The 13,235-nt window shown below is 27.7% G+C and overlaps 2 protein-coding genes across 5 annotated transcripts in view; one reads left to right on the top strand and one right to left on the bottom strand.

Annotated features, from left to right (window-relative positions):
* LOC145975959 (sex-regulated protein janus-A) overlaps positions 1 to 13,235 on the bottom strand; it is a 113,318-nt gene that overhangs the window by 58,476 nt on the left and 41,607 nt on the right. The gene's annotated exons all lie outside the window — the stretch shown is intronic.
* LOC145975939 (phosrestin-2) overlaps positions 1 to 13,235 on the top strand; it is a 72,264-nt gene that overhangs the window by 35,388 nt on the left and 23,641 nt on the right. For all 3 annotated transcript variants that reach the window (XM_083106716.1, XM_083106711.1, XM_083106708.1), the window contains exons 4-6: positions 6,401 to 6,454; positions 9,870 to 10,005; positions 10,809 to 10,961. In XM_083106716.1, coding sequence (XP_082962842.1) covers positions 6,401 to 6,454; positions 9,870 to 10,005; positions 10,809 to 10,961 — 343 coding nt within the window. The remainder of the gene's footprint in view (positions 1 to 6,400; positions 6,455 to 9,869; positions 10,006 to 10,808; positions 10,962 to 13,235) is intronic.

The following is a 13,235-nucleotide window of genomic DNA, read 5'->3' as shown; positions in this document are numbered from 1 at the left end:
TCTCTTTGATAATTCTTATATTATAAGCAAAAAATCAGCGATCTGCCAATAAATTAAATTGTGAATTGTGCATCTAATATAAATATATTATATTAAATATGTAATTATCTCTGTTTATATGCATTTCTGTGAATTGTGCATCTAATATAAAAATATTATATTAAATATGTAATTGTCTTTGTTTATATTACATTCCTTAACAAAATATAGAATATATGTAACTTATATCTTTTATTGTAATTTTTAATTATAAAAAAATAAAAATGATACGGCAATAAATAAAAAAATACTTACAAAAACTCAATTTTTTTAGTACATTTACAAATCTAGCACTTAGAAACTTAAATCTCTATGTTTTTTTTTCCTATGAGTGAAAAACATTAGAAAACATATACAATAACAAATTTTATAATTTAAGAAAATTTGCACCAAAAAATCTCTAAAATATTCATTTCACCTAGAATGTTGAATAAAAATATTTAAAAAATAAAGAATTTTCAGGCAATTCTTTTTACAAGATTTGAATAAACATCCTGCTTATATTTTATTGTAAAGTTTCCTCTTCTCATACATTTACATATACATTTATATATGCATTTACACACACACATACACAATGCTATGTAATTTTTATATAAAACCGTTTCTTTAGCATATGATTCATTAAACTTATCATACTTGATATATATCAGCAGATCAGCACAAGATATTTCGATAAAGGTAGTCATACTCCCGTAGCATATAGAGTAAAAAAAAAAGAAATCCAATTTCTATACAATTTTTTTTTCTACTGTACATCTTTTATCACCATCATTTACTTTCAATCGATCAAATATGTTTCTTCCGTAAATAGTTAGATTTAACAAAATAAAATAAGAGTATTCTTTTCCTAAAAAAGTGTGGAAAACTTAAAAACATATTTAAAAGTAAAGGAAGCCTATCATCTTCAAAATTTGGTAATTTAGGAGGCTTATAAGTGGTCCGCCTCTGATTCTCCAATGATCCATCTCTGATGTAATATCAAGAAGTCTATCGCATTTTAAAGACTTTTATTTAACATAAAAATATAATTAAATAAACAATGAAAATATAATTATTACAAATTAAAATGTAAAAAATAAAAATAAAAAATAGGAAAATTAAGGCAAATACTTTTCAAATTCTAATTTTAAAAACAAATTTCTCGAAGCGTTGTAGGAAAATATTTTATAGGAACTTATGGAGTTATTTTTATCTGCTCTACACATGTTCACGAGAAATTGTCCATAAAATGTTCAGTAAATGTGTAAATTAGTTTCTCTTGGCACGATCGCGCTGCGATATCAATAGCATTGCACGTTTTCATTGACAAAAAGTTTATTTCATCCGCTTTGTGCTTTGATTTCGGTTTTTGTGGTGCACATGCAGAAATATACAGAGTGTATCTGAAATGATGCACTAAACTTTAGGAGCGTATTCTAGAGGTCAAAATAAGACTTTTTTTTTCCTATGAACATGGGTCCGCAAATGAACCCTCTTCCGAGCTAGAGGCCCCTAAAGTTTGGGGAAAACATTAAAAATTTGCTGTATTTCAGAAAAAAAAAGGTTTTGACGTTACCCATCACCCTCTCTTGAGAGATAAATAAATTTGCGTTGCGGGTGTTTGGTCAATTTCACACATTTTCGAATTTTAGCTCGGAGGGGGGTTCATTTGCGGACCCATGTTTATAAGAAAAAAAAGTCTTATTTTGACCTCTAGAATACGCTCCTAAAGTTTAGTGCATCATTTCAGATACACCCTGTATATGGCGCTGGTGTTTTCATGTTACACCTGGTCGCAAAATTTGCCGCGCTACAAAAATAACACCATGCATAGCTCATATACTCGTATATATAAATGACACCCGATAATAGGAGCTACATGCACTGGTGCGAAACGACTGACATTAATGTCTCAATGTACGTTGAAATTCAAACGAGAGCGTAGAGAAAGGCGAACGATTGCATTCCACGATTGTCCTAGTTGCATTCAGTTTGAAAACTGCGATTTGATGAAATTGCTATTGCGATAATTCAATTAAACACTTGTATTGTAAATTATTAACATCATATAAATATATTTAATATAAATAATATTTCTTTAAATTTATTATAATAGATAAAGGACTACATGTATATTTTAATTAATTAACAGAATTATTAAGAGATTTTATTTTAGACGAACGCGCGCGCGTGTGTGTGTGTATGTGTGTGTGTGCACGTAGATATATATACACAGAATATTCCATGATTTTCGAGATATATTAAGGGCGTGTTAATGAAGTTATTTAGAGTTGAAATTATTTAATAAACATATGTCCGTAAATGTTTCCTAACAAAACTACAACCATTTAAAGTTGATGTGAATATTCGAAATATTTTCGGTAAAAGTGCATAAAAGGTTACACAGCACCGATTTTATCGCCGCTTGAATATGTTATAGAGGAGGTTGTCCTGAGTAATTCCCTGCAAAAAATAAGTGGGGGACGGCATTAGTTTAGAAGATATAACAAGTTAAATTTGCCAGTTTTAACGCTTCTCTTAGGCATTATATAGACTATTATTAAGAACGTTGTATATGTATATGAGGTTTGTTTATGTGTAGTGATCTATTTGACATCTTCTATAGCTTCACATATACACTTTCACTTATTTCTCACAGTTCACTAACAGCTTTCAACATGCGACTACACGAATTTTTAAGTATTGTTGAAGATAAAAATAAATTAATAGATTTTCTTGTTAAACAACAAATTATTCACTTGAAACCGTACAATAATAGATTTCGTTTCGCGCTAACTTAGAGGTGGTGTGGGGTGAACCTCGCTTCGCGTGGAAAGTTGCAAACCTATGTGGAAGCGTACAATAATAGACCTCGCTTTGCACTGACTCAGAGGTGGTATAAGGTGGACCTCGCTTCACGTGGAAAGTTGCAAACCTATGTAGAACTGTACAATAATAGATCTTGTTTCGCACTGACTCAGAAGTGGTCTGGGGTGGACCTCGCTTCATGTGGAAAGTTGCAAACCTATGTGAAATCGTACAATAATAAATCCCTATTGTACAGTTCCACATAGATTTGATTTCACATAGGTTTGCAACTTTCCACGTGAAGCGAGGTCCACCCCACACCATCTCTGAGTCAATGCGAAGTAAGGTCTATTATGGTACGCTTCCACATAGGTTTGCAACTTTCCACGCGAAGCGAGGTCCACCCCACATCACCTCTGAGTCATTGCGTTCGTTTTACTAAGTGCATGCGTGGACACAGTAAGTTCCGCCCCCCCCCCCCCATGCGAGGGGCTCCACTTCCGAAAGATATAACCTAACCCAAACCTATTTCTGACTTACAATTAAAATTTGGTTTAAATCAGAAATAGGCTTGGGTTAGGTTATATCTTTCGGAAGTGAAGCCCCCGCAGGAGGGCGGAACCCACTGTGTCCACGCATGTACATACTGTAGAAAATGTCAAATAGATTGAGATGTAAACAAATCTCATATACGTATACAATGTTCTCAATGTCGAGCAACAGTCTATATAATGCGTAAGAAAAGCGTTAAAATTGTCAAACTCTAACTTGTTATATCTTCTAAATTAATGCCGTCTCCTACTTATTTTCTGCGGGAAATTGCTCAGGACAATCTCCTCTATAACATATCCAAGCAGCAATAAAATCGATGCTGTGTAATCTTTTATACACTTTTACCATATTTTCTAAATCAATCATTTAATCAATAATTTATGCAAAGCAATCTCGCAATAGGGGTGAACTTGTGAACAGAATTATGAATGTGGCAACGCATATTCTAAGAAATTCTCCTGGCATGATGGAACGAGCTGATAGATTACTTTTACCCAGGGTAAGATTTTGTATTAAATCTACAGGAGATAATTTTGAACAGAATTTGTAAATATACATTTGTAAATATACAAGTTAAATTAAAAATCTTTTCATTTTTCTTTTCTTTTTCAAATATTCACATCAACTTTCAATCGTAGTTCTGTTAGGAAGCATTTATGAACATATGTTTATTAAGTAATTTCAACTGAAATGTCTTCAATAATACGTCCTTAATGTGTGGATTTGGAGTCATGGGACACTTTATAAATATAAATATATATATATATATATATATATATATATATATATATATATATGTGTATATATACAGGGCATATCTGAAATGATGCACTAAACTTTAGAAGCGTATTCTACAGATCAAAATAAGACTTTCTTTTTCTATGAACATAGGTCCGCAAATGAACTCCCTCCGAGCTAGAGGCCCCTAAAGTTTGGGGAAAAAATTAAAAATTGGCTGTATTTCAGAAAAAAAAAAGTTTTGACGTTACCTATCACCCTCTCTTGAGAGATAAATAAATTTGCGTTGCGGGTGTTTGGTCAATTTCACACATTTTCGAATTTTAGCTCGGAGGGGGGTTCATTTGCGGACCCATGTTCATAAGAAAAAAAAGTCTTATTTTGACCTCTAGAATACGCTCCTAAAGTTTAGTGCATCATTTCAGATACACCCTGTATATACAGGGTGACCCATTTTAACTTAGGCAGCCAAATAACTCGAAAAATAAGCAAGATAGAGAAAAATGTTTTAGACAAAAGTTGTATGGTTTCGAGGGGGCCATAAGATGGTATCATTGGTTTGACCTTGAAGAGTCATTTGAAGGTCACGTGAAGGTCACTTCAATTTTTTTAAATGGAACATCCTATATATTTTTGTACATTCTTGTAGCTCATCTCGAGAACTTCCCAAAACACTATAATTAAGTACATTTTCGTTAAGTACTTTTTGAGTTATGAGGCTTGAAATAATTTCTTAATTTTACATAAACCGTAAAATATCTTGTAAAATATTCATTTTTCGATTACCTTACCTTAATAGTTTTATGTACAAAATAATGAGAGGAATCAATTGGTGTAAAGAAAACACATAGTTGTTTCGAAGAAAAAATATGTAATTTGCAATTAACAATTCCATATTTTTTCTTAAAAACAACTATGTGTTTTCTTTACACCAATTGATTCCTCTCATTATTTTGTACATAAAAGTATTAAGGTAAGATAATCGAAAAATGAATATTTTACAAGATATTTTACGGTTTATGTAAAATTAAGAAATTATTTCAAGCATCATAACTCAAAAAGTACTTAACGGAAAGGTACTTAATTATAGTGTTTTGGAAAGCTCTCGAAATAAGCTACAAGAATGTACAAAAATATATAGGGTATTCCATTTAAAAAAATTGAAGTGACCTTCACGTGACCTTCAAATGACTCTTCAAGGTCAAACCAATGATACCATCTTATGGCCCCCTCGAAACCATACAACTTTTGTCTAAAACATTTTTCTCTATCTTGCTTATTTTTCGAGTTATTTGGCTGCCTAAGTTAAAATGGGTCACCCTGTATATATATATATATATATATATATATATATATATATATATACAATAATAATAATAATAATAATATATATATAATTTGCTTGAAATCTTTAATTTCTTAAAATCTTATTTTTATAATTAAATATATTCCAATTTTTGTAATGTTAATAGAAATCAGCTGCGAATTTGAGGAACATATTATATTACAATATTTTTCGATATTGTCGGATTGACCGAAATATTTTTAAGTCTTTTGTGCATGAAATAGCGAGAAATGACAAAATTGTACAATTACAATTAGTCACGGGCAACACATTTCAACTTGTTAATTAAAGTAGCGATCTTGCACTGCTTCGAATAATTTTGCATCAATTTTTTTCATGCAAAAATATATTAAAAGGTAGCTCTTTAATCAAAATTAAACGCTATTTTTAAAAGAGAAAAAAATAATTCAAAAACAAAAAAAACATCTGATTTCAAAGACAAAAAAAAACTTATCTGATTTCAAAGAAAACTGCACTTTTCTATGCTATTAAAATATTAGGCCAAACTGTTTTGTCAATGAATTTAAAATATTTAATAAATTATTCTCTTGTATATAAAAAAAGCAGTTTCTCTTGTATATAATAAATGCAACTTGAAATATAAAAAATAATTTTTTGCAAAAGCATGACATAAATCACACGTATCAAACTTTGCCACTTCGACAACCGAGAAATGTAGGAGAAATAAACAAGCCTGTGCAATACTATTGTTGGCAAGCGAAATGTCAACAATTGAGATTGCTTCTTCGTTATCACGATGCCAATATTAATGATGTTGCAATAGTAAATATCGCAACTTCTGAAGATACATTTATATTCTTTCTCTTACAATATTGTCAAAAAATTAGAAAGTTTAATTTATTTTCCTATTTGTTCGTATTAAAAATAAATACAATCTTTTCATAAATAACATGATTCGTTTCCTTTATATTTCAGCAAAGTCGATACAAGCCCAGACCACATATTGGATTCTACATTCAGTAATCAAAGGTAATATTATAAAATGTCGATAATAAACAAGAATCAATAATGAATATTGTAATCGTATATATACATATAAACACATTTTTGTATTACAACTTTTTTATATTTTATTTTAGTATCATTAAAGAAAAATAAAATATTAAAAAATATTAAAAAATATTTTAGCATATATGTATTTAAGATATAAGATTTATATGCTTCACATAATTTATAAATAGTCAAAATTTGCATTATAATTTCAACATTTAATTTTTTTTCTTAAATATGTATATATATATTAGAAAATATATATAAATTATTTCTCTATCTTACATAATTTGAATTTCATGTTTTAACATATCATATATTTAATATATGATATGTTAAAACATGAAATTCAAATTATGTCAGTGTCAGTGTGACGGAAATAATTACTATGAATAATAAAGTGTATGATCGTGTCAGTGTGACGGAAATAATTACTATGAATAATAAAGGACACAGACATCCAAATTCACAATTAATTAATTTTTCAAATTCATAATGTTGAGATCCATTAAAACTCATTATGATCATTTGTATCGTTTATAGTTTTAATATAACGTTAACAACTCTAGTAAAAAATTAGTGTGACTCGAATTATGTGCTTATGTATCATATTTATACGGTGTCATAGAAGAAGCTAGAAAATTGAATAATTAAAATCGTAAGAAACACTTGACCCAATTAATCTGCATGAATCCATAATCAACTCAAGAAGAAAAGAAAAAAAGTATTATTGAATTTCTACAGTTGAAGAGAGTAATTCGTAGAAAAAAGTCCAGAGAAACGATATTTATACAATAAATTTATACTGTGGCAAATTTCTTAAAATAAATTCGTTTATACATTAATAAAAATAGCATAAAATAATAAAGTAGTTCAAATTTTGAATGCAAAAAGATATCAATATTAGATTATATATATATATATATATATATATATATATATATATATATATATATACAGGGTGTACCAAAATTCGCGCATGTGGAATGCACAGCGTGATTGTTCGTACAACAAACGTAAAACAAACAACTTTTTTCTTTGGGAAAATTGCGTCTGAGCATTACTTTTTAAATGAGAACAACTTTAAGCTAACGAATAAGCGCTTTAGATTACGCTTGTATCAGGGTCGGCGCACGCGCGGCATTTGAGCGTGTACACTATTTTACTATTTCACTAAAGGTTTTACATGAATTATGCATTTAAATATCGCTATTTTCAATACAACTTACTTAATAAGAGAAGATATCAATATAAATCAATATAAATTAATTAAAGAAATTAAGTCATTAAATTTAAATGTTAGACTATAATAATTAAAATTAATAATCAGAATATGTTCCAATTTTTTAAATATATATTTAATTAAAATATGTGTCAATTTTATTGACGGCGCTAAGTTTTTTTAATTAAATTTTTTTACTTTTTTGTTTCATATTAATTTGTACAAGTTAACTTGTACAAGTTTTCTTCCTTGTACTTTTATTTATCTTGTACAAATTTTTATCCTTAATTGGCGCAATTTTTATATATCACTATTTTTGTAGATAAGACAACAGTTAGATACAATTTATACATGAACTTGGCGCCTCTTTTTACCTTTTTTTTAAAAAGGTAAGTTTTTGGGGATAATTTCAACAGGATACGATTAATTCATTATGAATCCTGCTGTAGCGCATAGCGTAAATATCTTTCAACTGTTTTTCTGATATGTATACATATTATATTAAGTAAAGTTTTGATTAATACGCGTAGTGTTTCTCAATCTCGTTTAATTTAAAAATGCAGCTTCTCTCGGGAAGAAACGTCATCCAACTGTTGTAGTGAATTCTTAGAGTTTAATTAAAGCTTTACGCTCATATTTTGACATACATTTTATTGACATTAATTAATATTTGCATTAAACGACATTTTTATTAGAAAGAATTAATAATACTTAATAAAGTAATATATTGATATTTATCATATAAAATATATATATATATATATATATATATATATATATATATATATTCAGTGTACATTGCAAGTATTAATATATTGATTATTAATTTTTGAATTCTATCTACTAATATCTCAATTAATAATAACAGAAATTATAATTACTATTCTAATAATATTAAATTCTTCATTTTTTCAAATTAATTTTTTTCAATATTTTTATTTTATATATTAAAAGAAAATTGTTGTGCTAAGAAAAAATTATCAAAAACTAAAATATGATAACAATTTAAGAAACATATGATATAGAATACACGATTCATTTTTACTTAGATTTTACTTTGGGCTCAATAATAAGTTAGCAAAAATTCATTACATCAATCACTACAGCCATTTTCGAACGCACATTGATGCAATATTTTGATGCGATGTAATGGCGTTGAAATTTAACTCTTATCAATTAGTCGTAATGATGTTCGAGGTAAATGTTTTAACTAATCTTTATGAACTTTTTAACTGAAATATTAAATAGCTGTTATTAAATTTATTATGGCTAATTTTATTACAAATGTCATCCGATGAATATAATTAAGTAATTTAAATACATTACAAATATATTTAAATATATTTATAAAGCAAATGGATACGATTACGAACGAATAATTTCAAGAGAATACAGAAATCATTTATTTTAACTACAGTTTACAGACGATTATTCAAATAAATTAGTTCATAATCAATAATTCCAGTTAATTGTCGCGTATTAAACAATAGATAATGAGATAATAGAATTGTAACATCACTTCGTGAAAAAGCTCTGGGATCAAATACAAGTATAACTTGATTAGTAATAATGCAATCGACTGCATTTCAATAAATATTTGTCTAATATATGCAAACGATGATATTTGATTGCGTTATTATAAATAAATGCAATCGGTATCGAATATAACAGACAAAATCCCGAAAATGATAGTACATTTGATAAACAATAAATGAAATACAATAAATCTTTATATATATATATATATACAGGGTGTCCCAGACCACCCGTACACCCCTTTTAAAATGAAAATAAATGGCTTTTATCAAAAATCGCGAACAATTTTTAAGTAAATCGGGATCGTACGCTCTATCAAATGGTGATATTTTCAAATTTGATTCCGACCGGAAATACTCCATCCGGATCGGAAGTTGAATTTTTTTAGGGGAACATGGTACTTTTTATTACAGATTCGAATATATATATATATATATACTTGAATATTCAAGTTCTAAATCCAATTAAAAAATTTGTAACGTAATTACATTCTATTCTCAAAAGATTAAAATTTTTTTTAAATTAAATGAAATAAATACAAATTCTATTATTCTATAAAATACTATCCGGATCTGATATCTAGATATGCTCTTTAAGTTCATCTTTCTCTAATATAAAACATTTTCTGACCTGCAGAGTGTACAAGAAATCATCACCGAATAATAAATTGGTACTTTACCTAGCCAGTAGGGATCTTATTGTCAGCGAAGCCAAAATCGACAAGCTTCAAGGTGTTCTTCTGATTGATCCTGATTACTTACAGGAAAAAAGGGTAAGACACAAAATAATTTAAACAGTTATTATTTAATATTTATCTTTAAAAAAATTTATTTTTATTGCAATTGTTAGAACGTATAATCAAGAGTCGTTTATTGTGCATCACCACGTAATTTCCAAAATTCCGATATAATGTCATCTTGTTAAAAGCCTTCTGATGTTTTCTATCGCAAGATGACATCATTAATTTATCACTCGTAATTGAGATTGATTCATAGTAATTTATGTGACAAATTTCAGCAACAAAAATTGTTTTCAAAACTATAAAACACTCTTATAAGAAATCTTGATGTTTTTGAAGAGGTTAACCGTTAGAGTACACAAAAAAAATATATATATATATATATTTTTTTTTTTTTCGTGTGCTCTATATACAGGATGTTTTAGAATTCGCGGATACAGACTCCATAGCGTGATTATTCGTATCAAAACAAACAACTTTTTTACGAAACATAATCCTGTTTATCTCGACCAATGCGATATTAACATTTACATCGATCCATCCTAACATTTATTTAGTTATTAGATACTTTTTTTATATTATGTACTTTTTATATAATATATAACATATATTTAGATAAATATGTATATACGCACATACATAAAATTCTTAATGTATTCAATTTTATACAATGCATAGTATAATTTCGTTTATCTCGTGATAATTAAAATTTACGTGATATTTTTAAAATAAATCAAAATATATGTTTGTATTATAATCTATATATAATCCACTGTGTCACTATAAATCACATTACAAATACACATTAAATATAAATTAAATTATAATTTTTACAGGTGTTTGGTCAAGTTACACTGACTTTCCGTTACGGAAGAGAAGACGAAGAAGTAATGGGCTTAAAATTTTGCAACGATGCAGTCATGTGTTTGGCACAATTATATCCACCATATGTAGGATCTGACCATCAGGAAAGCATAACACCATTACAGGTTGGTAAGCAAAATACTATAATTAAGTTGGAAATATTGATATTATTAATTAAATTAATATATCCGGGATGCTTCATAAAGATCGTGCTTTTATTAATTATTATTAATTTTATTATTTCTATATAAATAACAAATTTTATTAAATTCACATTGATGCATTTCATAAAATCGCGTGTTTAGGTTTGACGAAATAAATATATTGATAAACCTACAAATGCTTCTCTATAAAGTTAGAACTCTATTTTTCAAAATTCTATTTCCAAATATTTGAAAAATCAGCTAAATGATGTAATTGTTGTTGATGTAATTATTTTTATCAATTTATGGTATTGATATTAATCTGACAATGCGATTTAACTCTACATTTTTGTTTCTTTATAAAAATAGGCTTATTGTTAGAAAATATTTATATTTATTTTAAATATATATATATATATAGGATGTCTGGAAAGGTAAGGTCAATCGAATAGGAGGTGAAAGAGGAGCATGAGTAGAACACATAATGTAAATATATTTTTTTCATATTCGCTATGGTTTAGAAAATACAGCGCTTTATAGAGGTGCATAAAAAGTGTTAAAACCCCTTAATATTTCGAAAAGTACGCATTTTCGAGAAAAATGTTTTATACAAAAATTGTAGGGTTTTAAATGAAGCATTACACAGAAAAATTAGTATGACCTTGAATAGCATTCTCGAATTTAACATTCACGAAAGGCTAACACTCAAATAAATTACGCGAGCGTATTATAATAAAGTATAACAAATTTATTTTAAACAAAATAAGAGAATTAATAAAATACAGAAAAATAATAGTAACATAAAATATAGAATATTTGAAGTAAATGAAAGATTAACAATTGTATCCTTTTTCCTCAGGAGGATACTCTCATTTAGGTTCTACTGCCTTATAAGCAGTCTATGTTAATATGTCTATGTACACAACACATAGAAAGAGAAAACGTACATTTTCTACTCTCGACAGAAGATTGTGCTAGCGACGCTTTGCGATATTAATGACATGTGTCATTAGTGACATGTATCATTAACCGCATTTTGAGTAGTGATAAGTAATAAAGTGCGTTAAATAATAAATAATTATGTCTCATCGTCTGATTAAACATTTAAAATTAATATGATGTAAATGAAACAAATATCTTAATTCTATCTCTTAATAATAATACATTAAATGAGAAAGTAACAAAATAAATTCTTTAGTCACTCTTCGTCAATAAAAAGGCACGTGTCACATTTGTGTCGACTTTGTGGATAATTTCTAAGAGTTTTTGACGAAGGTAGATATTAAAAAGAGACCAAAAGTCTTTGTAACAGAGGCGAAATCAATGTAGGAACTCTGTGAAAAATTCTTTTAACAAGCAAGACGGAAAAGGATTGTAACGATAAATTTATTAATAGGAATCAAACAATAAAAATATCTCTTTTCAGATTTTTTAGCATAAAAGAACATCCATTAAAGAATCAGGGAAAATAAGATTTTATCTCGTCAGATATAGTCCCTTTCTGAATTATTGTATATTAACTCTTTAACTATGACAGTCGTCAATAGACGACGGGTATGAATACATAACCGTAGTTAAAGAGTTAAAAAACACAGCAAAAAAGAGAGAGAAAAGAAAATCAATATGCTAGCAATAAAATTAACATATATATATATATATTAAATGTAAACAATATAATGTATATAATATATGAAAAAAAAATTTCTTTATAATAATTATGTCACATATATACAAAATTTTAGAAATAAAATAATATTCCAACACTATTCATTACTATGAAGATATAAAATTTCTCTTTAAAAGATCTGATCTTGTTTCGCGCAGTAAAATAATTATTAGCATGTATTTTTATTACTACTTGTAATTAATAAACTACAAGCAAAATTGAGATATACAGAATTAAAATATTTAATAAAAGATTCAATAAGTCCGTGAATGCACAATAAAAAATTCTGCATTTAATAGCTTATAAAATTTTCAAGCATAAATATAGATTATACAGGGTGGGCCATTTTAATCTATGCACCCAAATTTCTTTGTACCTAAGACAGATACGGAAAAATGATTCAGACAAAAGTTTTATGGTTTCGAGGGGGCCATAAGATGGTATCATTGGTTTGACCTTGAAGAGTTATTTGAAGGTCACATGAAGGTCACCTTTAATTTCTTAAATGGAACCTACTATTTGTCATTGCATATTCTTGTAGCTTATCTCGAGAGCTTTCCAAAACACTATAATTAAGTACTTTTTTGTTA

The sequence above is a fragment of the Camponotus vicinus genome, unplaced genomic scaffold, assembly GCF_025532165.1.
Source record: "Camponotus vicinus isolate PSW18456_S1 unplaced genomic scaffold, iyCamVici1.0 SCAF_1, whole genome shotgun sequence".
NCBI classification, from domain to species: Eukaryota; Metazoa; Arthropoda; class Insecta; order Hymenoptera; family Formicidae; genus Camponotus; species Camponotus vicinus.
Note: the sequence above shows the minus strand (reverse complement) of the source record. Positions and strands in the feature narration are given on the sequence as shown.